The 27244-nt window shown below is 48.6% G+C and overlaps 1 protein-coding gene across 2 annotated transcripts in view; it reads right to left on the bottom strand.

The window, feature by feature from the left end:
- Positions 1-8734: 8734 nt before the first annotated feature.
- ENG (endoglin) overlaps positions 8735-27244 on the bottom strand; it is a 77633-nt gene continuing 59123 nt past the window's right edge. For both annotated transcript variants that reach the window (XM_077305181.1, XM_077305180.1), the window contains exons 11-15: positions 27131-27241; positions 23591-23836; positions 20026-20083; positions 13591-13692; positions 8735-12332 (exon numbers count right to left, since the gene is read on the bottom strand). In XM_077305181.1, coding sequence (XP_077161296.1) covers positions 12214-12332; positions 13591-13692; positions 20026-20083; positions 23591-23836; positions 27131-27241 — 636 coding nt within the window. In that variant the 3' untranslated portion in view covers positions 8735-12213. The remainder of the gene's footprint in view (positions 12333-13590; positions 13693-20025; positions 20084-23590; positions 23837-27130; positions 27242-27244) is intronic.

The following is a 27244-nucleotide window of genomic DNA, read 5'->3' as shown; positions in this document are numbered from 1 at the left end:
TCTCACTGTTTTATTGCTGCCTTAAAGTTTTCCTAGCATTATTGTTTTTCCCTATGAGACTTTCCCATTTTGTTTTCTATTATTGTATATTCCTATGAGCAGGTCTGTAGCCAGAAAGTTTTTGTTGGGGGGGGAGGGGGATTTTTTTCTAAAGGGAGCAATTTTGTTCTTTAGTACCGAAGCAAGCAGCCCATTATGTATCTGTGCAGTGCTTATTTGTTGTTATTAGTTGAAAAGTCGTGTCCGACCCATTGTAACCCCATGGAGAATGATCCTCCAGGCCTTTCTGTTCTCTACCATTCCCCGGAGCCCATTTAAGCTCACACTGACTGCTTCAGTGACTCCATCCAGCCACCTCATTCTCTGTCGTCCCCTTCTTCTTTTGCCCTCGATCGCTCCCAGCATTAGGCTCTTCTCCAGGGAGTCCTTCCTTCTCATGAGGTGGCCAAAGTATTTGAGTTTCATCTTCAGGATCAGGCCTTCTAAGGAGCAGTCAGGGCTGATCTCCTCTAGGACTGACCGGTTTGTTCGCCTTGCAGTCCAAGGGACTTGCAAGAGTCTTCTCCAGCACCAGAATTCAAAAGCCTCAATTCTTTGATGCTCAGCCTTCCTTAGGGTCCAACTTTCACAGCCATACATTGTACTTGGGAAGACCATGGCCTTGATTAGATGCACTTTTGTTGGCAGGGTGATGTCTCTGCTTTTTAGGATGCTGTCTAGATTTGCCATAGATTTCCTCCCTAGGAGCAAACGTCTTTTAATGTCTTTGCTGCAGTCCCCATCTGCAGTGATCTTGGAGCCCAGGAAAACAAAATCTGTCACTACCTCCATTTCGTTCCCATCTATTTTCCAGGACTTGAGAGGGCCGGATGCCATGATCTTTGTTTTCTTGATGTTGCGTTTCAAGCCAACATTTGCACTCTCCTTCCCATGCATCAAGAGGCACAGTGCTTATACCTCTAAATAATTGTCAGGTGGTATACCAGGCAAAAATGCTTCGAGTTTACCTGTAGAGCACATGGATTTCACTTGGGAGTAACAGACAACACCCATTTTGACCCTGTTCAACTCTGAAGAAGAAAAGCTGGTTTTTATACCCCACTTTTCTCTACCCAAAGGTGTCACAAAGTGGCTTACAATTGCTTTCCCTTCCTCTCCCCACAACAGGTACCATGTAAGCTAGGTGGGGCTGAGAGAGTTCTGACAGAACTGCTCTGCGAGAACAGCACAAGGTCACCCAACTGGCTGCATGTAGATAATCATAGAATCATAGAATAACAGAGTTGGAAGGTACCTCATGGGTCATCTAGTGCAAGCTGGCAGGGGCTCATGGGAATTGTAGTCCATGGACATCTGGAGGGCCGCAGACTATGGATTGTGGGTTTGGAAGGAGACAGGGATACTGGAAGGGATCTGGGCTCTTTATTGTGACCTCTGCACGGTTCAACGAAGAACTGAATGGAACCAAAACGGAACCAGAAAACCCCAGCAAAAATACCCAAGCAAACAATGGATCTTCCCAAGCTCAGCCCTTGGAATGCCTGCAGACACAACAGATTGTTAGCAGGAAACTCCCCCCCCCCTTTGAAGGTCAAAGAGCATCCAAGAGATTTAAAAGTAACGGAGAAAACCTGGGGGAGCCGATGCAGAACAGCTCAATCAGCCTTCCCCAATGAAGTCTGGCCCCACGGATTGACCTCCTGGTGGCACCTGTGTGATACAGAACATTGGACTGAATGAGCCACTGGCCTCTCTTGTGTGCTGGAGTCTCAGCGGAGCAGGACAGGTGTACAAGCAACAGGTGTCATGCCATCTCCTGGTCTAACCGGGAGCTCTGATCAACTCTGGTCTCAAAGTCTGATTCGTTCTCCTTTCCCTGGCCGGTCATCCAGCCCTTGGGCCACGTTGCTACTTTCAGGAAGAAGCTCCCCGGCTTATCTCTCGTCCCTGGGAGTCTGAAGCTTCCCAGTCGGTTGTGTGTGGCAGCGTCCGAATTGGCTGTTCCAGGCCGATGCAGCCAGCGCTGCGCCATGGGGTGCATAACTCGGCGCACGTACACATGGGTCTAAAGGGCATGTGGTTGGCTTTGCTGCCTTTAGCATCAGTTGGCGTGAGTGACCTGAAGTAACTCAGTGTTCTCTCCAAAGACGGCCAAGGGGCCTCTCGTTTGCTTTCTGTATCTAAGGTTGGGGGGAGGTTGTGTCAAGATTTTGTCTGCAAAATGACTCGCAAATGCCTCACAGCTGATGTCCAATTGGTTATTATTTTGGCACCCTTCCTCCAGGGCAGTGAGAGATTGAACTATCCTAAATGATTGCGCAGGGCATGAATGAGCAGATGCCATGGCAGTTGAGTAAAATTGGCCTTTTAACGATTTCATCGCCATGTCATAGGCTCCCAACTGCACTCTATATGTACTCTCTCCTTATAGCGGCACTCTGATTATTGCCATTTCATTGTCTGCGGAATGAAAGCTCCCACCTGGAATAAAACTCTGTGGGTCTTGAAGGTGCCATTGGACTCAATTGTTGAACTTAACTCCGCAGTTCTAGTTCTTTTATGTCCTGAGCCAGATTCTTTGTTTTCTGCAGCAGGGGGCGCTGCAGGCTCAAATATCAGAGTGTTTCAGGCTCTGTCTTCTAAGTCATGTGTTTTTTTAAAAATTATGCATCAGTTTGCCTGAAGAATACACATGGGGAGCAGCAGATCACTTTTAAATGAAGATGTCAGCATGTCTGCTGCCTCAGGAGCAGCCCCAGCCAGAGTTAAGCACTTTGAAGCCCTCTTGGGCTCTGCAAGAGATACTTCAGCCCTGATTTGACCCTGTTGTCGAAATCCCTCGGGCAAAGGGACCCAGTGTTTTCGAGCTTGTGGGCATCTTACAAATTCTGACACTGTGGGGGGGGGGGGGGGGGGCGGGGGACACACAGCCATGGAATGGCTGCGCAAAAAGGCAAAGCCAATCACGAAATGTCACGGATGGAGGTTATGCATAAATCCAGCAAGAATAAAACAAAGTTTGAGTTCAGGGGCACCTTTAAGACCCACAAGGTTTTATTCAACTTTGTCAGATACAATGCATGCACACAAAAGCTTATACCTAACATACAACTGTGTTGGTCTATCCCAGTGGTTCTCAACCTTCCTAATGCCCTGACCCTTTAATGCAGTTCCTCATGTTGTGGTGAACCCCAACCATCAAATGATACAAGTGTTCTTTCACAGAAATTAAACCAAAACTGACTAATGGTGTGAAGATCCATTGTTCATGATTGTATATAATTTTTTCTTTTCCGGGGTTTCTCAGTTCAGTTCTGCCTCTTGTCCCACCATGCCTATCTCGCTCTTTTCTGCTGCTCCAGACAGACGAACGCTCTATCTTGATCTACCCCGCAAGGCTGTTGTGTGGATGAAATGGAAGAGGAGCGTTATCAGCCACTTTGAGACCCCTTTAAAGGGCTGCTCGCCCTGCCGCAACCGCCATGAAAGGGCCATTCAACCCAAAGGGGCCCTGATCCCCAGGTTGAGAACGACTGGTCTATAAGGTGCCCCTGGACTCAAACTCTGTTCTGCTGCTTCAGACCAACCCAAAATATTTGCTTGTATGCACATCGCTTATGTGTATGTATTTATGCACTGGCCTGCGGAGACTTAGCATCACCCTGAGTCTATAGAGAAAAGGCAGGTAATAAATGTAATCAGAAGCCCTGCAGGACAAACCCGCTGCCCATTTTTAGGTGCTCATGGGAATTGTTGTCCACGGACATCCAGAGAGCCACTGTTTGGTCACCCCTGGCCTAAAGGGAACACTGTCTGCTAGTCTGCCTGGGAAAGAAGAGAGCTGACACCCAAACAGGCCACTAACTGGAATGTCCTCCTACCTCCAAAAGGTTCCCCAAGTGAGATCATCAGTTCTGGCTGGCTGCTAATCTCCCAAAGGAAAAGCAAGAGTCTGCACAGATGTCCCACTGCCACCCTTAAGATGCTCATGCCACCCTAGAAGCCCCTCTGAGAAGGCTAACAAATGCTTTCCCCTAGAGCAGGGGTAGTCAACCAGTGTCCTCCAGATGTTCATGGACTACAATTCCCATGAGCCCCTGGCAGGGGCTCATGGGAATTGTAGTCCATGAATATCTGGAGGACCACTGGTTGACTACCCCTGCCCTAGACTCTGCCAATACTTATTGCTCAACAACGAACTCCTTCTGGCCACAGCCTTGTCTGGGCAAATGTCAAACCCCAGCCTGAGCGGATGCTAATATCTGGCAAGGATGTATGGCATGGGGGGGGGGGGGAGGTACATTGCTCAAAAACATCCACATGTCAGAAGGTTGGGATGTTGAAACATCCATGTCAAAGAAGGCTGGAGTTCCTTCTCCACCACCAGCACTTCGAAGTAGTGGTACCATCCGGTTGTAGGGATGCCAGTCCCCAGGTAGGAGCTGAGGATCACCTGGAATTATAGCTCATCTCTCTCTGACAGAGATCAGTTCCCCTGGGGAAAAATGGCTACTGGGGGGGGGGGGATGGGACACTATCACATTATCCTCCCCTGAGGTCCCTCCCCACTCCAAATCCCACCTACTTGGCTCCCACAGTGTCTCCAGGTACTGTAAGTGGCAGATTGTGAGTGGGTGGGCAAAAAGGATTGTGTCAGTGCTTGGTTGTGTCACTCCTCTGGCAGGTATTTCTCTCCCCTTTGGCTCAACAAGGATTCTTCTTGAGGCTCTTAAGAGGCTGAATCAGGGTCTCGGCTCATCCCACACAGATGACATCAGCCGCTGTCAACTCTTGTGTTTTCCCTCTGGGCAAGAATACACAGATATGGGGTGGATTTTGCAATAATATCTTGATTGTTCCTTTTGCCTGTGTTTCTCTCCCTGCCCCTCAGCAAGAGAGGCTAAATGGTCAATTGAACTCTCAGACCTATTGTTTTGTTTTTAATTAAAGCTTTCAGTTGTTTTAAAATTGGGCTTTTATTCCTTGTTTTATAAGCAACTTCCTATGACTTTTGGAATTTAAAAAAGTGATGTTTTCTGCCCCATTGATGTGGAACGGGTGGAACAGACTTTCTCAAACAAAAAAGCTGACATTAGAACTTCCTGGTGCATGTTTATTTCAGACTCTCTTAGGCCTTTGGGTAAATTCCTCTCTATTAATTTGGACAGATTCTTACTCTTGGTTCCTTTTTTTGGGGGAAGAAAATTCAAAGCAGATGGGGTGCTGGAGAGCATCTGAAAGTCCCTAGATAAAAATGTATGCATGGAATGGAGAGAGGAAAGAGCAGAGATAACTATTTCTCCCTCACCCAAGAAAAACACTCAGCCGTTCATTACAGGACAGTTAAAAAGGAATACTGCTTTGTACATTACTTCTAGAATATTTTCTCACAAGTTACAGCACTGGCTTAAAAGGAGATCAGGCAAGCCCAAGGACAACAGGTGTACATTAAACATGGGGACTAAATAGGGCCTCCATGTCCACAGGCAGCTATCTGGCTGAATGGCAGGGCTGGGGCTGTTGCCTTCTTCCTCTGCTTCCCAGATATAGCTGACCACTGTGGGGAACAGGAAGTTAAAGCAGACAAACCTTCGGATCAGCTCTGGCAGGGCACCTTCACTCGGATTCATTCATCCTACAGCATGTGTGTTGTGTAGCCAGGAGATCTGTGAATTGTCTGGCAGCCAGGCAAGGGATGTTCAGATGTGATTTAACATTTCCTGGCTCCGCTTCATGCCCCCTAGTGACCCTCAGAGGAACTACCACCCAAATCCCTGGAGGTCTCCCATCCAAATACTAGCTGGGTCGGCCCTGTTTAGCTTCCGAGATCTGACAGGATCGGGATGGCCTGGGCTATCCAGGAAAGGGTTTAATAGAATCATAGAATCATAGAGTTGGAAGGGGCCTCCTGGGTCATCTAGTCCAACCCCCTGCACTATGCAGGACACTCACAACCCTCTCACTCATCCACTGTAAAAGTGTGGGAATGGGACAGTCAACATGGAGGGGTGTATCAGAGCTTCAATCTGCACTCAGGTTGTGTCCTTTCCCCAGGCTATTTCTTAGGGCCAAACAAACTGGCCACAGTTTCAGTTGTCAAATGTAGTTCGGCCTGTAGCCCCACTTCTGCCCAGCTGTTAGGCACTGGCAGTGCTTGGATTTGTCACTAGGTGGCAATATCAAGCCGTCTGCATGCGCTCTTAAGGGCACAATAGAAGGTGGTTATTACCTCCCGCACACATGACAACCACCCTTCACAACTGCCATTGTTGCAAGGTTCAAGCGGCCTCAGATAAAATACTATATAGAAATGTGTGCTCAATGGTGTACACGCTCAGTGGCAAACCTTGCTCGTCTTGGTCCACCCAGACACAGCCCCTCTGGGTGGCTGAGGACAACATGGGAGACTGCACTTCATCCTACACAGCTTAGGGGAGGAGAGATCGAGAAGGGTTTGTCTGTTTGTAGCAGCAGAAAAGAGCAAGAGAACAGGAGCACCTTCAAGACTGAACCAAGTTTGAGGCAGGGGAGGAGCTTCTGTGCATCTCTACACCGACTCCCAAAAGTTCCTCCTCTGCCACAATTTTTGTTAAGTCTTGAAGGTGCTCCTGGGACTCCTGCTCTTTGAAGGAGGAACAAGATTGAAAAAGTCCACAGAAAATGTAAGCTGGCTTTTACGATGACACTTGGAATGAGAAGCCTGTCTGTTTTGTGTGTTAGCGGTGCCACAGAGGAGGTCTTGCCTCCTCTGGGCTGATTCTGCACTTTCTTTGTTTATTCCATTGTGGATCCTGCTGAATTAAGATCGATTTGAACTCGGGTCTTCCTCTACCCCCCCCCTCCATTGAAACAGAAAAGTGTTCTGCACCTGATTTGGAAGCTCAGAATAGGGGGGGGGAGCCAAGTGCAGCAGGAGCCTCTTTCTTTCTTTTCTTGAATGGGGGGGGGGGGAGAGGATTGGAGACAGCAGGGGAGGGGGAATAAATCCAAGAGGAAAATCTCTGTCCAGAGAAGGTACGGCTTCTGGAGCTTCTGCCGAGAAATGTTAGGGCTTCCCCATTAAGGGAAGACTTGCAACCTGGGTACCAGGAAGCCTTTGAACTTACGCCCTGGCCAATCAGGGCTTTTGAACCTTTATTCATGCTGATTTTTCAGATATCGAGGGTTATATCCACTCCAGGATATTGCAGGGAAAAGGTAGGGTCACTCCGGATCATTCATGCTTGTTGCAGAGGGTAAATTTAAATTGGACAAAATCAAAATGGAAATCGCATTCAGTGGGACGGCAGGGACTGAATTGACCTGGGATTGGAATAAAAGCTCCATGCAGATTCAGCCCAGGGCGAGTTGAGGAATGCCTCTTTTAAGTACTGCTATTGATGGACAACACAATGCCAAGTGGCTGGATCCTTGGTTCTTCCTTTCTCTCCCCAAGCAGGTCTCTGCCCCAATGTGTGTGGCAGCTTTTAAAAACATCCTACGATTATTTCCCTCTCTTCAAGTTTATTCAAATGGAGATAGCTCCAGATGGGCTGCCATGTGAGTCAGTCTGTAGCAGTAGGAAAGAGCCAGAGTCCAGGCGTACCTTAAAGGGTAACAAAATTCGTGGCAGGGCAGGAGTTTTCATGAGCTACTGCTTACCCTGTCAGAAGATATTGCATACTTCTTCAACAAAGTTTCATTCTAGGTATAAGCTTTTTTGCGCATGGAGGAGATCAGGGCTCTGACGGAGTTAAAACAGTTCTGCAGGGTCTGCAAAAGGGAGCTCTTCTGCCAGGCATTTGGTTGAGGCCAAGTGAACCAGCAACATCTACAGGATCCCTGATCCCTCCCAGAAATCCACTCATGCGTTTAGCCCCTGGACCCGTCTGCACTGTTATAGTCCATTCCCTCTCTTATAGTTATTAATGTTAATATTATTATTGTTGTAGTTATTTATATGTTATGGAATAAATACGTTCCATGTATAGTTTTCGAAGTTCCATGTAAGCAGCCCTGAGCCTCATGGCATATAAATATAATAAACAAACAGAAAAAAAAGCACACTTTGTCAGATACTGTGAATGAAATCATAAGCTTATACCTTGAATAAAACTGTGGTGGTCTTAAAGCTGCCCCTGGACTCAAACTTTGTTCTACCACTTTAGACCAGCATGGCGACCCACTTAAGAGTGGTGTTTGATTCCTCCCTCCTCCCCTGCAGGCAGCCAGCTGGATGACCTCGGGCCACCCAGTTTTCGTAGAGCTCTCAGCCCCCACCCCCCTTACAGGGCAAGACTTGTTCAGAGATGGTTTTGCCCCCCAAGGCACCCACCAGGGCCAGACCTGCTTAATTTCCAAAATCTGAGGAGGTCAGGCTTGCCTGGCTCATCTCAGTCATGGCTCAAATCAAGCCCTCTTTCACACACTCGCTGGGCATGGTTGAGTTTCCTAAGGGAGTTCAGAGGTCAACCAATGCCCAGATCCGGGGAGGCCAGTGCCCAGGTGGGACCTGGGGACCCCCTGGAATTATAGCTCATCTCCAGACTGCGAAGACCAGTTCCCCTCGAGAAAAGGGCTGCTTTGGAGGGTGGACTCCACAGCATTATACTCCCCTGAGGTCCCTCCCTGCCCCAACTCCCCCCCCCCACTCCCAGCTCAGCCCCCAAAGTCTCCAGGTATTCTGCAACCCAGAGCTGTCAATCTTACCCAGATCAGCAAGCTTTCAGCACTAAAAATGTACACAACACTTGGCAACTGGGATAGTTTAAATTTTAATTTCCACGGGTGGCAGTTTAAATCCAGCATGTTATACAATATTACGGTTAACAAATATTTACAGATCAAATACAAGTAGAAACGCGTGGTAGATTTGCTGTCTCTTGCTTGGGGGAGGGAGGGGGCTTCCTTGCTTGGGGGAGGGAGGGGGCTTTTCAAGCCCCCCAAAGAAGGGTTCATGCCCGATTATTCTGTGCTCTGAAAAGCAGCACGGCTTTCCTCTGGCTGCAGAGAGGTTGCCGATTTCCTGGTCGTCTGGCCCAATTCCCACCACCACAGTTCAAATTCTGGTTATTTGATTTTGTGCATGCACGTGAAATACCTGAAATTAAACTTTGAAGAAGAGCTGGTTTTTTTATACCTTGCTTTTCAATACCCAAAGAAGCCTCATAGTGGCTTATGACCACCTTTTCCTTCCTTTACCCAAAACAAACACCCAATGAGGTAGCTGGGGCTGAGAGAGCTCTCAGAGAACTGCTCTGTGAGAACAGCTCTAACAGGACTATGACTGGCCCAGGGCCACCCAGCTGTCTGCATGTGGAGGAGCAGGGAATCAAACCCGGCTCTCCAGAACAGAAGCTGCTGCTCTTAACCACTGCACCACACTGGCTCTTTGTTGGTCTTAAAGGCGCCATGGGATTTAAAGTTGGTATTATAGGTGACGTAATTGATTTTGTATTCAAAGCCACCAACAGATTCTAATACACACACTTGATCTAAGCCAAAAGTCTGAGAAGCAGACGCTAATAATAAGCATACAAAGCTAATTTTGGGAAACCTTTTAACAGACAGACCTTTTAACACACTTGCACTGCCCTGTCACACAGGAGACAAGCGTGCTTAATCTTGCTCAGTCCAAAGTGCAGAGTATTTTCATGATAATAAATAACAGAATCTGCCCTTTTTAGAACACAACTGTTTTAAATCAATTCTATATGGTGGAAATATTAAACACACAAACTTTGCATTTCAATTGTAGCACGGGTGGCCAAACTGTAGTTCGCCAGACTTCATGGACTACAATTTCCATGAGCCCCTGCCAAACGGCCATGCTGGCAGGGGCTCATGGGAACTGTGGTCCATGAACATCTGGAGCACCTCACTTTGGCCACCCTTGACTTATAGGACACTGGGCCATTTTTGGAACACAATTTGGATAGTTGCAACAGTCTCCATAAGTCCTTTAACTGGGACCAGCCTGGATGAAATGACCACTGAGGGGCCTAGATCTTTGTCAGTGACGTGGATTTCCGTGCCCGGCTCTCTGCATTCTGTGACCCCACACAGAAAAGGAGGTGGGTTTCAAAGCAGCGCTGGCTGCTTCGGGCTGGAATGGCTGCAGAAGCTCACAGTCCTAGCAGCTTATGGAGTGAATGAGGGTAAAGCATTGCTCTTCCAAGGCACCAGGTTGGGTCTTATGGGAGAAGGCTGGGCATGGGGCTGGACAGACCCTCAATCTGGCCCAACAGGGCTCTTCTGTTTGGCGGAGGCTTGGCGGAGAACCTTCCTGACCGAGTCCACATCAGTCAGAAGGCAGCATTTCCAGGCCAGGGACTTCCTGCCAAGGGAACGTCACGGCCACCGTTTCCCCTTCCCTCCCACGGTGGCCGTTTTGTTCCACATCCAATCTAAGAAGATGCAGGACAACAAAAGCTGCGTTGTTTCCCTGCGAACACACCACGACAAAACAGATAACTAATTATATATGTCCAGGAGGAAGAAATATTCGAGACAGAAACAGGCCCAAACCCCCTGCCAGCGGAAGAACAAATGAATTATCAACGGCTTTCACAACCGGAGTCAACTAACTGTTGTGGGTTTTCTGGGCTGTGTGGCTGCAGTGTTGTTGTTTTAGTTCACTGTGGCTGATAACCTCAGAGGTAGGACATGGCAAGGCGAGAAGCTTTCCATACTGGCAGAGAAATTCCCATCTTGCCATGTCCTACCTCGGGATATGCCAGCTACAGAGACTTGAAAAGTCACGGCTTAAATCTCCCAGACCATGGCCACACAGCCTGGGAAACCCCCAACAGGTATCTGAAAAGATATACCAAGGGACGGGCTGTGAGATATGTCTTGACGTGTGCAACACCAGAGACACCTGCCTTGAGGACCAGCCACCCTGCAGAAGGAACTGAACCTTGAAAGAGGGCAGCTGATGCTGCTAAAAGGTTCACAAGGTACTCCCCCTTCCCAGGCTAAAAAAGGACCAGTGATTTAGTGGGAACAGAAAGCAGAGGTGGTTAATGATGCCACAAATTATTTTCAGGCCTGCAGCCTGCAATGTGAGGACCATACATGAGAAGTCTCTTCCTAAACGCCCACTGAAAACCTTGTTTTGTTGTTTTATGCTACAGGAATGGCCAATGATTCTGTATCAATAACTACTGTATCTGTCTAGTACATTTACATAACCCAGCGGTGGTCAAGCTGGAGCTCTCCAGATGTCTATGGACTACAATTTCCGTCCCTGCCAACACAGGGACTTTCCTTATTTTAAACCTCACAACAACCCTCTAACCCAGGGATTCCCAACCAGGGGTCCACAGATCACTGGGGGTCTGCAGGAGCTCTAAAGGTGGTCTGCAGCCTTTCCCACAAACTAGGGAATCAGCTGCTTCCATTGCTCCCCCTCCCTCCCTCCCTCCTGACTGTTCTCTTCTGTGCCTGGGAGAAGGCAGAGCCTGCAGGCCAACTCCTGTCTTAAAATGCCCTCTATTTCTCCCTCCCCCTCAACCTCCTCGAACCTGTCTGTTAAAGTGGGTGGTGAAGTCCCTTTTGGTGACTTTCAGGGATGTGTGCGGGGGGTTGCCAGGAAGGTGTGGCCAGCTGACATCACCTCCAGGTCTCCTCGAAGCTTGAATGATTATTTGAGGGGTTCCTCCACAGTCAAAAGGTTGAAAAGGGCTGCTCTAACCACTACACCACATAGCCCTTTATGCCATCAACAACAGTCAAAACACACATGGTGCCGGGAGTATCCTTGAGGGCTGCAGGAGAGCGATCCTCTCATTTCAGTTCCTGAAGAAGATGTGAACAAAAAACTGGGGGGGGGGAATTAAATACAAAGGCACGTAAGGTTTGATTATTCATCAGCTTGAGTCCTGAGCATAATGCCTGGCTCTCAGGGATGTCAATGATGGTTCGTGAGCCACAGGCCAACCAGGTGTCCCTTGCAGAAAGAGCCATTTGGGGTATGTGTGTGTGTGTGTGTTGGCACAATGGACGGTGCCGGAACTTGCTGGCAGAGCAATCCTGCTTGTCTGGAGATGGTGATGGTGGGGAGCGGCCTGAAAAGTGCTGGCTGAAATGGGTCCATCCCCAACAAGGAGCTTTAACACCACCACACCCACACCGCCTCTCTTTTGCTGTCCACGGTTAACTGTCCACGGTTCTGACACACCTCCCCCCCTCAGGAGGGCTGGGCGGCCCTGTCTGGTCCCCGGCCAGACGTCGCTATGCCATGCTGCTGGTGGAGCAGGGGGTGCTCTGTGTGCTGCCGATGCTGTGGTTGGTGCTGCTGCTTTCGGAGGCCGGGGGGTTTGCCGAGACGGGCGGTATCTTGGCCAGCGGACCTGAGGCAGAGAAAGGGAGAACGAACGGGGGAGAAGAAAGGCAGGATTAAGACCTGGCCCCAGACTGAGGAAAGAGAAAGCCTTTGGGTGCCACTTCCGCACTATGGCCCATCAGTGCCCCTGCAGTGCAGTGATAAATACAGATTTCCCCTCCTCCCCTTCCTGCCAGTATCAGCTAGTTATTTGGCCTTTGACAGACAGAGACAAACCAGGCCTCTCTTCCTGTCCAGTTCAGGGGGGGACTCTGGCCAAGACAATCAGGCAGGAGATAAAGTGGCGGATTGTCTGTTTGGCTGCAGCTTGTGGACTGATTGTGAGACCCTTGTGGGTCGCGGCAGAGACAAAATGATGTGGCTGGGAGAGAATGTGAGACTGTGGGTCAGCACAAGGAAGGAGGGGCGGGCCCCATGGGGTCTTCAGTTGCATCACTGGCCCTCCCACCATTTTCCTTTCCCCCCTTTTCCCCCAAAGATTAGATACTGAGAGAGAAACACTTCCAGAATATGGCAGAATGAAGGCTGAAAAAAATGAAGAAAGAAAGAAGGAGAGCTGGGTTTTGTTGTATCCCGCTTTTCACTTCCTGAAGGAGTCTCAAAGCAGCTTACAATCACCTTTCCCTTCCTCTCCCCACAATAGACACCCTGTGAGGGAGGTGGGGCTGAGAGAGCTCTAAGTGAACTGCTCTGCAAGAACAGTTCTAAGGGAACTGCAACTGGCCCAAGGTCACCCAGATGGAGTGGGGAATCAAACCTGGCTCTCTGGATTAGAGGCTGCTGCTCTTAGTCACGAAACGATGCTGGAGGAACGGGAATGGCAAAATACTTAAAAGCAGATTCCATATCTTAAGTTGGGAAATCTGACAGTGGAAAATTTATCTGGGAACAATATGACAAAGAAAGTCCCCTTCCGCACTTAAAAATGTGCCTGATAGACACACAGAAGGCCCACCCCCCTCCCATTTCCACCACCCATTAAGCATTAGCACTGGGACAGAAGACAAGGACCAAACACAGTCTCTGTCCTCTAGCAATAAAGTTGCTCAAGGGCCAGATGAAAGCCCTGGAAGGGCTGCTTCCGGGCCACTGGCCTACTCTAACACATTTACACACACAGAGAGAGAGAGAGAGAAAGAGAGAGAGAGAGAGAGAGAGAGAGATCTAAACTGCAGCTTTGATTCATGTGCATGAAAAGGAAAAGCCACTGGTTGCTCCAAGCACAAAACTCCGAGGTCATGCCTGGTTGGACCCCCGCTACTTACGTGTGTGAGAGTAGATGTACCACAACGCAGCTGTGAGCAGGACTCCGATTAGAAAGGCCCCAAAAGTTATTCCGACAACGGTGCTCAGAGCCAGGCCTGGATCTACAGAGGAGGAAAGTGGCAATTAGTATTTGCATAATAATCGTGCTTAGTCTGACACAGTCCTTTCAGGGTTTGCTGTGCTCCGAGCGTTAGCTTCCTGTAAGCTTCACAACAGCCTTGTGAGGTTGGCCAGTAGCTGGTTATGGCAGATTAGAAAAGCTGTAGATGTCTCCGTCTCTGTTCATGCAGCATCCAAATACATGTTTGTGCACCAGAGAAAAGATGCATCTATCGACCCCATGACTCCCTGAGATATATCTTCCGGCTGCTTGGACAACCTTAGGGATCTGAAGAAATGAGCAGCAACTCACTAAAGCTCCTACCCTGCCCCTGATATTGTTAGTCTTTAAGGGGCTCCTGGACTCTGGCTCTTTTCTGCTGCTGCAGACAGACTGACCTCACTGCCCATCTTGATTGACTAGATAAGCTGTGTGGAAGGTGCCTGATGTGTCTGTAGTCCTGCTGAGCAGGGGTCGTCAACCTGTGGTCCTCCAGATGTTCATGGACTACAATTCCCATGAGCCCCTGCCAGCATGGCAGGGGCTCATGGGAATTGTAGTCCATGAACATCTGGAGGACCACAGGTTGACGACCCCTGCTGCTGAGGACCAAGCTTGAGGTCCAAGGCAGGACTGTAAGCCTGCACTGTAATTGACCAATGTGCAGCTGAATCCTATCTGCTGGATCCAGTCAGTTTAAAGTGAAACTGACCAATAGCACACACTGATGGGGAGATCTGTTGTGGGGCTCGTGAATATAAGTCGGGGTTGGTTGTGGGATTCTTGGTTCAGTCTTGCTCTCTTCCTGTATTGTGCTGGGGTTCTAATAAAGAGCTTAAATCACCTCCAGGGTCCGTGTCCTCCTGAACCCGAGGATTTAACAATGCTGCCAAATTATAGCTGATGGAGACCCCGTAAGGCAGGGGTAGTCAACCTGTGGTCCTCCAGATGTCCATCTGGAGGGCTACAGATTGACTATCACTGCCGCAAGGTTTTCAAAGAGAAGATGAACAGAGGGGGAGATGGGGGGGTCATCACTGCCTGCCTCTGTGTAGGTCAGTGGAAGCATTAGTCTGTACATCTTGATTTCATTGAGGCTATGCTAAGAGCCTTGCGTTTTTAACTTGATTAATAAATGCAGGTACTAGATTTTTAAGAATTGTGCATAGGCTTAAGTCCATTCTCCTTGGGTTGACTTTTTTAGATAGGCCAGGTAGGCCAGTTTTTGCTATCTTCTTTTTACATGCGGGGGGAGGGAGCTGCTGAGAGAAAATAGGTTCACCAACCCCAACAAAGTGGATTTAGACAGAGGTAAACTTGGAATCATGCACCTCCCAGAGGGCAGCTCATTCAGCTGGCCCCTTCCGTATTTACTTCATTTCTTTTCTCCTCAACTTTTTTCCTCAACGAAGGTCCAAAGATGCTGACATTGTTCTCCTCTCCTATGTTTTACCCCTTACAACTACCCTGTGAGGCAGGCCAGGTTGAGAGTCTATGACTGGTCCAAGGTCTCCCAATAAGTTTCCATGGCACAGTGGAAAATTCACACCTGGTCTGACATTCTAACCATTACATCCCGATGGCTCTTGGCCCCGCTTCCTAAGAGCTCCCTTGGCACATGAACAGACATTAGGTGCCCATCTATGGTGTGAGCCGGGGCCCATTATGCACACATTGGATAATGCACTTTCAATGCAATATCCTGTTCCACATGGCAAAATTCAGTTGCAAAGCACATTGAAAGTGCATTATCCAACGTGTGCAGAATGGGCCCAGGTAGACCGAAAAGCTGCGATATCGTCTGTTACGGATGCTCCTGTGGTCACCAAATTCACACATGGCTCCTCTGTCACCACTGGTGTGAAAAAAAGAATGGCACATGCTCCCCGCAGACGTGTCTGATGTGCTGGGTGAATCCCCACCGGGTCTGGGCTTGTGTCAAAAGTCTTTCCTTGCTTTGTTATTTTGACGTCCAGAGGGAGCCGTGCAAAACAGAAGCAGGAAGGAGAAGAGCAAGGTAGGAGGGAGGCGGAAAGCCATCCATTCTGGGCAGGAGCCAGCGGTGCCTGGGTAGAGGGCTGTGGCCACACTTACTCCTGGCTCGCACGCATGACCCCTGGAAGGCTGCTAGGTTGCCACTGCTCCTGACAGAAGCAGTCAGACGGAGAAGCTACTGGTAGGATTTATGGCAGGAATAGCCGGGGCCTGTCCGCAGAATGAGCAACGAGAGGAAGTTTAACCTCCTGTCTATTTTGGGTACCATAAATCCATTGCTAGAACAAGGAAAAGAAGGGGGGGAGGGAGGGAAGCATCTAGATGCGTCAGAGATATTTTGAGCCCCCTCCCTGTATTGTCAACTTCATTAAAACAGGAGGGGGGAGATAGAAGTATGCTGGCAAGTTCCTGACTGCAGGAGGAAAAGCTGCTCCTGCCTTCCAGCTTTCTGGCCAATGAATGCAAAGCCCTGAGACGACTGGCAAGCACTCGGCCCTTTGGCCTGTAAGATCTAGGAGGCTGCGATTTTATTTTATTGCAACAGGATATAATATTTCAATGCAATGCGAGACCAGGCCCGTAGCATGTGCTATATGTGCAACACGGCTAACAGGCCCTGAAGCTTCCATGCTGGAAGTGGGCATTCAAATCTGGTTTTCCCAGATCCAAGACCAACCTAGCCTTTTCCAACCTTCTGACCGTGAAGAAACCCTTGAAATATTTCTCAGGCTTGGAGGAATCCTGGAAATAGTCACAGGCCCCTTTGGAGAAGGTGCAGAAATATGATGCAGAAGCCAGCCAGCCAATGAATGAATGAATGAATGAATGAATGAATGAATGAATGAATGAATGAATGAATCATCTACCGTTTACACTGTGGAGAAAGAGACCGGGCCTGGATAGCAACAGGGGAAGTGGGTTCCAGTGATGTCTAGTGATGTCGGCAGCCATCTGGAATTCTGGGAAAGGCCGCAGAACCCCCTGGGGCAGGGGTGGGCAAACTGTGGCCCTCCAGATGTCCATGGACTACAATTCCCATGAGCCCCTGCCAGCAAATGGGAATTGTAGTCCATGGACATCTGGAGGGCCACAGTTTGCCCACCCCTGCCCTTGGGAGACCTTGAAAAACCCCAGGGTTCCCCTGGAAATCCCTGCCATGCTGTCTTTCTCACATGATTAGCAAAAGACAGTTGATGATTTAACACAGGGGTAGTCAAACTGCGGCCCTCCAGATGTCCATGGACTACAATTCCTATGAGCCCCTGCCAGCGAATGCTGGCAGGGGCTCATGGGAATTGTAGTCCATGGACATCTGGAGGGCCGCAGTTTGACTACCCCTGATTTAACATGTGATGGTGCCATCTATAGAGTCAGCCATTCTGATGGGCACTAGTTGTCCAGGGGCTCAGGCACAGTTCTTTCCCGTCACCTCCGACCTGTTCACTGGGGTGTCTGGGGGCTGGACCTGAGACCTTCTACCACGCAGCCTTGTTTTTGAGCATGCATATTTTACTAAATCCTCTGACACCACCACTCCTTGCCATATTCCTCTCGCCCAGCAGGCCTCTCCCCAGGGAGGCTACGCGGAGGGGAAATGCCTCCAGGCGCCTCATGGGCTGTGCAGAGAGAGGTGATTGGCCCAGCAGGGAGTGAGGCAAATCCTTGTCTCTCCTACATCCTGAGGTCCACCTCCATCTTCCTCCCCTCGAATCGCTTGTCGGTCTTTATCAGTGGCCTGAAATGCAACAGGCGTTTGGGATCCTGGCCTGGAATTGTGCTGAGGGGGCCTGCAGTGTATCAGACAGCCATGAGTCAACACAGCTGGCCCTTGCAGGCCAAGGACAGGAAGGGGGAGAGGATGCACTTTGTCTGGTCCTGTCTTGTGTCAAAAAATGGCCACCCCCCTACAATCTATTATCATGCCAAGGCTGTTTACACTGGCTCCAGCTCCTCTTCTGGCTCCACTTCCTTTACCCACATGCCTCCGTGCACTTCTCAGTCCCTCAGTCTTACGCTGGGCTTCAACATCACAAGCCCCAGCTAAGAAGGGTCACGGTGCACGGCTTCCTGAAGGGCAGGCCTGGTCAGGCCCAGTACCAAACCATTGCCATGGAGATGCAACCATTGCACTGCTGTGGCTGTGGCTGAAGGCCATTGGTCGGGGGCGGGTGGGACAGGACGAGAGGAAATGCGACCTAAGAAGGGAGTTGGGGGCTGGAGGAGACGGGGCGGCAGGAAGTGGCGGCAATCGGATAAAATAGGCTGACAGCTTCTTGGAGGGAAGCGTCAAGGATGGAGTCCAAGGGCAGGCTCCTGCCATACAACGGGCGGCTGAAAAGGAAAGAGGCCAGACAGCCCTCTCTTCCACACAGGAGACATTTGGCAATGGGGTTTGGTTCAGAAGGGCCTTAAAACTGCCATGGATTTTTTAAAAAAACATGCTGAGAGGGAAAGCCCTTTGAGAGGAGATAGCATGACTTCAGTCACCACAGGGACAATGTTTCTTTTTCTGAGGTAAACTAAGATCTAAAGTGTGTGCGCATGCTTTGGAGCACATGCAGTATATGTGCCATTGTAGTACACTGACCCAGCACCAACTCCTCACCCAGTCTTGACTCTCACAGGGCAACCTAGGGATAGGAGCTTTCTTTCAGCCTTAACATAGATGTAGTCTGCACGGGGCTTTTTGCCTTCTTCAAGTCAGATGAATCCCTGCGGTCTACACTGAATTAGATTTCCACTTTGATTTTGGGCACTTTAAATTTTCTCTCTGCAACATGCATGATTGATTCGTGGTGACCCTACCTTTTCCATGCCATATCCTGGAGTGGATATAAGCCTTGATATTTGAAAGACCGCCATGAGTAAATGTATAGATGGCTCCTTTTTGCGAAATAATTTACTGCTCCCTGCCTGGGAGCAAAATAGTCTTCCCTGAATGGCCAGGGCGTCAGTTCAAGGACTTCCTGGTTCCGGTTGAAAGGCTTCCCTTAAGTGACTGCGCTCCAGAAGCCCTAACTTCTCTCAGCAGAGATTTGCCTCTTGGTTTTATTCCCCCTCCTATGCTGTCTCCAATACTCTCCCACCCATTCAAGAAAAGAAAGAAAGAGCCTCCTGCTGTGCTTGCCTTCCCTCCCTGTTCTGAGCTCCCCCAATCACGTGCAGAACACTTTCTGTTTCAATGGGGGTGGGGGTATTGTCTCCTCTTGGGACTTATACTTGTCACAGATTGAGAAGCCTCCGGTGACATCATGCTCCAGCACATGGTTAGAGGCTACCCTGATTGGTGTGCTCAGCCAATGTTTTCGCCCCGATTGGTGTGTTCATTTCAGCCTACCTGGCCTGCTTACTGTAGCCTTTTTCACCTTTTTTGACCATTGAGAAACCCCTGAAACATTCTCCAGGCTTCGAGAAACCCAAGAAGTGGTAAGATCGTGCCGAATATGCCTGGAAAGCATAGCTGTCCATGCCCACCCCAGGGCCCTTCCCCTTCCCACCCCCTCCAGACCCCTCATTGATCTCTGGAGAGGGATGGCATACAAGTCAAAATATTAGTTAGTTCATTTTAGGAGGGAAGAAGGGAAGTCAACATCGCCCAATAAATGTTTAACAATTTTAAAAACATATTAAAAATTAAATAACTCCCACCCATTCAGGAAACCTTTCCAGGACCATCATACCGGCCTCCGGTATGTTGCTGGTCCCCCCTCTGATCTGCAACCCTTCCGAAATAGGTAAATATTACTCAGCCCTACTCTGAATGCCTTCATTTCCTCCATTTTTGAGTTCTGAACGTGCTCCAGTATTTTCCCAAAATAAATCTCCTTGAGTACAATATAAATTGTCACCTTTATAAGGGTTTCTCCCTGGGAAAAGGACCCTGCATACATTGGTAAAAAAGATCCTGCAGTTACTGGGCCTCTTGCTATGTTTTCAAATTCCCCATAATTCCCCTTGTGGGACCCCTTTTTCGTCACACAGGTGTTTCTCCGATGGTCTTAAATATATGTGATATTGCGCTGTGAGCAACCGGGAGAGTCCTTGAAAGGAGAGGGGTTTAGCAGAGCCAGTGATACTTTACTTGCTTTTTCCAGCAAAGAGAAGAGAGCGGCTGAAGCCCAAGAGCCCTGCTCTAAGTTGGCAAAAAGAAGGTCCCTTGTACTCTGCGTAGGTCAGGGGTAGTCAAACTGCGGCCCTCCAGATGTCCATGGACTACAATTCCCAGGAGCCCCCTGCCAGCGAATGCTGGCAGGGGGCTCCTGGGAATTGTAGTCCATAGACATCTGGAGGGCCGCAGTTTGACTACCCCTGGCGTAGGTAAAAGGAAGGGGGAACTCACTGTGCATTTGAGTCGTCTTCACCTTCACCTCCAACGAGCTTTCGAAGGAGCTGGGATCCTGTATTAAAAAAGGGGGAAACATGATGAACATCTTGGGTTGGTTTGTTTGCTTTAAAACGCCCTTGGCCTTAATCAAGGCCACAAGCAGTATTATAGCTCAGTATAAATCCATGTGGGTAGCCAGGACCAGTTTGAGTCCAGAGCATCGTGAAGACCAACAAAGTTTCATTCGGAGGATAAGCTTTTGAGTGCATGCATGTGAAAGAGTAACCCAGAATTGAACTTGTTGGTCTTAAAACTGCCACTGGGCTAAAAGTTTCATGAGCACGCACACTTCTTCAGATATCAATCAATCAATCTTTATTTTACAGTCATTTAGACCAAAATTTCAGATGCACTACTATACAATAGCGACTCTAAGGAGGAAGAGTTATTGCCAGCCAGTAAACAAATAAAGATTGATGAATATTTTCCAATAAAGTCTCCCGACTTTACAAAATACCGATATCAAATTGCTATGCAGCTCTGGCAGAGATCCAGAAAAGCAATAGCAGGCAAGAGTCAGAAAGGGAAAAGAACAAATTAAACCCAAAAGTAAGCGAACTAACCTACAAAGATAGCAGACTTATTGAGAGTAAAGTTGATTTGCTAATAAAGTTTGCAGACCTGATGGCTAATACAGTTACAAACGTATTTGGTCTGATAGCTGAATTTTAAAAAGATATAAGCGCTCTTTCCTTCTCTTCTTCAGATATTGTTTTTCGGTATGGGTTCAGGCACTGAAACCGAGTTATAGTAAGAGAAATATCTAATACTGCTTGCAGAGCAGTTTCTCTAATCTGGGATCACTGCTCTGAAGTAGTGTGCCTGCAGCCTTTCTCACCATTTTTACCGATGAGAAACCCTGAAACATTCTTCAGGCTTGGAGAACCCCCAGAAGTGGTGCGATGGTGCAGAATAGGGTTGGGAAGCAGAGCCCTGCACATACACCAGTGGTCCCCAACCTTTTTATCACCGGGGACCACTCAACGCCGGGGACCACTCAATGCCTTTTACTGAGGCCCGGTGGGGGGGGGGGGTAGTTTACTCCTCTACTCTCAACCACTGCCCTAACACTCTCTGATCACTATGGTAATGTTTAAACATCCCTTCAAAATAAGATACAGACATATCACAACAATGAAGTGTGTTGTAAAGGGCTGGGGGGATGAAGTAAAGGGCCGGGGGGGGGGGGAGAAAGCGTCCTTCGGGGACCACCTCCAATTAGTCGGAGGACCACATGTGGTCCGCAGCCCACAGGTTGGCGATTGCTAACATACACACCCAGGGCCCATCAATGGCCATTTTAGGAGTGGGGGGGTCAACATGATCATATCTGGCCATATCACCTGATAAAACAATCCCAGGTCGATTCAGTCCCTGCCCTCTACACAGAATGCGATTTCCGTTTGGATTTGGGGCGATTTAAATTTTCCTTCTGTAGCAAGAAGGATTGATCTGGAGTGACCCTACCTTTATTGTGCGATATCTTAGAGTGTTTTTAATGCTCAATATTTTTCAAATCTGGATTGGGAAAGAAAGCTCCGTGGTAGAGAGCCTCTGATAGGTCACACCTGGTCATGTGACAAGCTTGCCTTAAAGGAGAAGCCCCTAATTTCTCTCAACTTCTGTCTCTCCTGGATTTTTTCTCCCTTCTCTGCCTTTTTCGATCCTACCCTCCCCCCAAGAAAATAAAGAGGCTCCCTGCTTGGCTTCTCCCCCCTTCAAGAAAAGAAAAAAGAGGCTTGCCCCCCTACTACCCTAAACCACGTGCAGAAGACTTTTCTCTTTCAATGGGGGGGGGGGGAGAGGAAGACAGGAGTTCAAAGCGATCTGAATTCAACAGGATTGACAATGGAATAAACAAAGTAAGTGCAGACTCTGCCCTGGTCAGGACAAGTGAACAAGTCACCAACCACCAACCAAAGCACCCCCCACTGCACTAACAGAAAAAACAGAATCACAGTGCAGAAAAGCTGAGTTGCTGATTGTTGAATGTTAAATGTTAAATGATAAACTGCATTATCCAATAAAAGTTTCTATGGTTAAAGATGTTATTATATAAAATCACTGTATTATAAAAGTTTTTGATGTAAACTGCCCTGAGCCAAAAGAGAGGGCGGTATATAAATATAAAAAATAAAATTATATATATATATATATATATATATTTAATATAAAACTGAATTGTTCCACTTATTTGGGAAACTCTTCCAGTGCTGTCAAGAAACCCCAGGGTTTTAGGAAACCCTGGTTCAGACCTAGAATTAAATTTAACCCAGAATTAAATTAAACTTTACAGGAGTCTCCACCTTGATAAACTTTTTTTTTCTTATTGTAACTCAGTAGCACACATTTACAATTTTATGTATGCAATATTGGAGAAATATTGTTTGATTTGTATTTGTACTTTATTGTTTTAATTGTACTTTGTATAGCCTTTGGATATATACAATAAATGTTATCGCAATTAAATTAAACCCAGAATTAAATTTCGTTGGTCTTAAAATTGGACAAAATTTTGATGTGCACGCACACTCCTTCATATATCTGAAGAGGTGTGCGTATACACAAAAGCTTAAACCCAGAATTAGGCTTGTAGATCTTAAAGGTGCCACTAAAACTTTGTTTTATAGCTGAATATACTGTGGTGCAGGGTGGTAAAGCAGCGGACATGCTGTCTGAAGCTCTGACAATGAGGCTGGGAGTTTGATCCCAGAAGCCGGCTCGACTCAGCCTTCCATCCATCCGTGGTCGGTAAAACAAGTACCCAGCTTGCTGGGGGGTAAACAGTAATGACCGGGGAAGGCACTGGCAAACCACCCCGTATTGAGTCTGCCAAGAAAAAGCTAGAGGGCGTCACCCCAAAGGGTCAGACATGACTTGGTGCTTGCACAGGGGATACCTTTACCTCTATACTTATCTCACTGCCCTCCTTTCTAGCAACCAGGAATTCAAGACTTCTACATGCTGTATATACAGTTGGCAAGAAAATGTTCCCTGAACAAGGGATTCTCAAAAGAGTGGGACGTAAGTAAGGGGGAAAGTGGTCTGCCCCTCCTGCCTTCTGTTTGATGACTTCATTAAAAAATGACAGCTGGAAGCTGTTCCCACCTGTAGCAGCCAGCGGGCAGCCTCCCCCCTCCCTGCAGCGCGGTGCTGGCTGCTACAGGCAAGAAGGGCTGCTTCGGCGGCCGAATCGCACAACCCTCAGAGTTAGTTTACTGTCGCCTGCTTCTGGGTCACAACCTTGGCATTCCTTAGAGATGTTCAAGCTACTAAACAGGGCCAATCCTGCTTAGCTTCAGTCAAGACCAGGGGTAGTCAAACTGTGGCCCTCCAGATGTCCATGGACTACAATTCCCATGAGCCCCTGCCAGCATTTGCTGGCAGGGGCTCCTGGGAATTGTAGTCCATGGACATCTGGCAGGCCGCACTTTGACTACTCCTGGTCAAGACGGCCGGCCCATGTGCCTTCAGACCAGCCTTAATGGGACACGCAAGCCAAGCGACTGTCAAAACTCACATGGTGGCTCAGAGACACCCGACAGAAGAGGGTGGCCAATGAACTGGACCACTCTCCATCTTCGGCCTCATAGATGAACTGAAAGCGATGAACCCACGGACGGTTGTCGAAGGCGCCCAAGATCTTCACCGAAGAACTGGTTGAGGTCCCATTGTGGATCAGCAGTAGGGAAGCTTTGCCGCTGGTTTTTAGGGAACATTCCTGGAGTTGCGGAGATGACTCTTCGGCGGCTGTCCGGAACGACACCTGCCCAGGAGGAAGAGAGAGTCCATTGTCACATGGTGGCTAACTTGTCCCCTTGGAGGAGAAAGCTTAAGTACAGCAAGTTGTGCCATTTATATCTGAAGAAGTGAGCTCTGTTAGTAAATTTGTCCTCAAAGGCGGTGGTCCCCAACCACCGGGCAGGGCCGTGAAGGCCCTGGCATCGGGCCACGGCTCCCTGCCTCCGCAGGGCTGCACCGGGTTGCGAATGCGTGTTTGTGCCATGCGCAGCGGCAAATGCGGGGAGTGTTGTGCATGCGTGTTTGTGACAACGCATGGTGCAAACGCGCATGCGCGACCTGGCCACGCATGCGCGGCCGAACAATCGCCCTCCCCGCCGCTGCCGGTCCGCAGCCTGAAGAAGGTTGCAGACCACTGCTCAAAGGGACCTCAAAGTAGCGGTTTAATTACAAAGGAACTTTATGAACAGAGTGGAAAGGGAAATTGCTGAGTTATTACACACTCAAAATAATACAATAATACAAATTCAACAGGGATACTGTCTTCTTATCTCACTACATATACTACCCTCCTTTAGCTGTTATATCTGCATTCATTACAGTGATGTCTTCATTTTATTTCTTTGGAAATAATAGAATTGTATAGTGGATTGTATAGTACATTAATATAATGTAACGCAGTGGTCCCCAACCCCCGGTCCGGGGACCGGTCCCAGTCCGTGGATCAGTTGGTACCGGGCCGTGGCTCCTCCTTGTCCTCCTCCCCAGCTGCTGCCTTGGGGGCTGCCCTGCCACTCTGCCAACAGCTCACCTTTGGTGCTCTCCGGTGGCCGCCATGGCTGGGGCTCCTCCTTGGAGTGGCACTGCGCAGCTGCTGCTGGCAGGGCCCCCCAGCGGGTGGCAGGAAGTCAGGGGGGAAAGCAAGTGGAGCAAAGGCTCCTGCAGCGGCGACGTCCCTTGGCAAAAGACTATTCCCCCCAGGGCCTCAATAATATTGTCAAGCATTGACCGGTCCCCGGTGTTAAAAAGGTTGGGGACCACTGATGTAACATATGTAATGTAATTTAGAATGGAAGATTCTCTGGTCTTAGGACAGGAGACCTAACTCAGCATGGCCTGTCACTTGTGGAGATCCCTCCATGCTTGGGTGGGATGGATGGGACAAGTAACAGGTCTCTCTTAATTACTCTGCTCTATAACCGGGAATACATCTGCCATTAATCACTAATCTTGACATTTTTATTCTCTCCATTATGTTTTTTGAACTGGAGTTGAACCCAAAGGACCGGTAACCTGATAACATAGCAGCTTGTTATTCTAGTAAGGCCCTTGAATCGGCTAAACATCTTCATTATACTGCATATTTGTTGAATATTTTCATGATGTTGTTTACTAGTTAACATGCTAATTTACTCTCTCCTTATATATGTAGTCTGGTGATTTCCATTTCACTTTCTGAAGAAGTGTGCATGCACACAAAAACTCACCCCTTGAATAAAACTTTGTTGGTCCTAAAGGTGTCATTGGACTCAAATGTTCTGGAATAAACATGTTTAGTCTTTAAGATTCCACAGAGAGTCCTGTGGAATCTTAAAGCACATTTGCCTCTCGGAGGGAGGAATTCAGCCCAGACTTATCCGGTAATACAAACTTCTTGGCCAAAGGTTCTCGGCTGCAGTACTCAGCCAGAGGTAAGGTGCTTAAATGTCACATAGCTATTTTTCAGGTCTCAGGTTAATTTCTAGGTACTCAGCCACCCTTCTCACCCTTATGTAGGGGCTGCAGCTCAGGCTTAGCATGCAGAAGGTCCCAGATTCATCTGCTTGGTATGCCTGAAGTACAACAGAATCATTCCAATCCCAGGTCGATTCAGTCCCTGCCAAACGGAATGCAATTTCCATTTTGATTTTGGGCGATTAAAATTTCCCTCTGCAACAAGCAGGACTGATCCGGAGTGACCCTACCTTTCCCCCGCAATATCCTGGAGTGGATATAACCCTTAATATTTAAAAAATCGGCATGAGTAGAGGTGCAATTCTCTGCTTGTCCTGGACTAACTAGCTGCCCTGATTGGCCAGGGCATCAGTTCAAAGGCTTCCTCATTCCCAGGCAGCAAGGTTTCCCTTAAAGGGGAAGCCCTAACTTCTCTCAGCAGAAGCTCCAGGTGCCCTAACTTCTCTCGGCAGAGATTTTCCTCTTGGATTCATTTCCCCTCCTCTGCTGTCTCTAATCCCCCCCCCTTCAAGACAAGAAAGAAAGAGGGTCCTGCTGCGTTTGGCTCCCCCCTCTTTTGAGCTTCCCTAATCACGTGCAGAACACTTTCTGTTTCAATGGGGGGCGGGGGGGGGGAGAGAAAGGAAGACCCTAGTTCAAATGGATCTGAATTTGGCAGGATCCACAACGGAATAAACAAAGTAAGTGCAGAATCAGCCCTGGAAGAAAGATGCTTAATATTGCTGTGGTTTTACCATCAAATTACTCTGATAGGGTTTGGTCTTATGGGACAATAAATAGGAGTCAGACCCTGTCTCAAAAGAATTGGAGTGTTCTTTCACAGCCATGGGTGTTTCTTAGGTAGGAACTAATTAGTAGGTGGTCTCAGCCAACGAACAGACAAATCAGGCATATTGACCCTGATCACTGGGCCGTACAGCTCTGTACTGTCTACCCCAGGGGGGCTCCTAGGAACAGGTGGGCATTCTCCTACTATCTGAGATCCCACAGATGCCAGGAACTGAACCTGAAACGTTTTGCATGCAAAACATATACAGTCCTGGGAGCTCCGTAGGGTTGTGTGATTCGGCACCGCTGGGGGTGGTGGGGGGGGGAAGTGCGGGTGCCACCCCCTCCCCCGTGGCACAGCGCTGGCTGCTTCGGGCGGGAACAGCCATTTCGGATGTCGAATCGCACAACCCTAGGTCAACTACATGCCTGGAGGCAGGAGGGTCAGGGTGAGATTTCCAGACAGCCTGCCCTATCCTTTGCTTCTCTCTACAAGAGGAATGACCAAATGGTGGCTCTCCGGATGTCCATGGACTACAATTCCCAGGAGCCCCTAATGGCAGAGGAATTGTAGCCCATGGACTACATCAGGGGTAGTCAAACTGCGGCCCTCCAGATGTCCATGGACTACAATTCCCAGGAGCCCCTGCCAGCATTCGCTGGCAGGGGCTCCTGGGAATTGTAGTCCATGGACATCTGGAGGGCCGCAGTTTGACTACCCCTGGACTACATGGACTACATAGAGCCATTCCTGCTCTATAGGCTCTCTGGCCTGTGAGTTCATCACCATCTCCCCACCCGTCTTCCCATGAAATACCTGGACATAGGCCACTTTGTTGACTTCCAGAGTTGTGGACGGCAGTTTGAATTCTGGTGTTGGATAAAGCTGGAGAGAAAGCTTCTCCGGGAGACTGCACTCAAAAGGTACCTG

This window comes from Paroedura picta, chromosome 12, assembly GCF_049243985.1.
Source record: "Paroedura picta isolate Pp20150507F chromosome 12, Ppicta_v3.0, whole genome shotgun sequence".
Classification (NCBI taxonomy): Eukaryota; Metazoa; Chordata; class Lepidosauria; order Squamata; family Gekkonidae; genus Paroedura; species Paroedura picta.
Note: the sequence above shows the minus strand (reverse complement) of the source record. Positions and strands in the feature narration are given on the sequence as shown.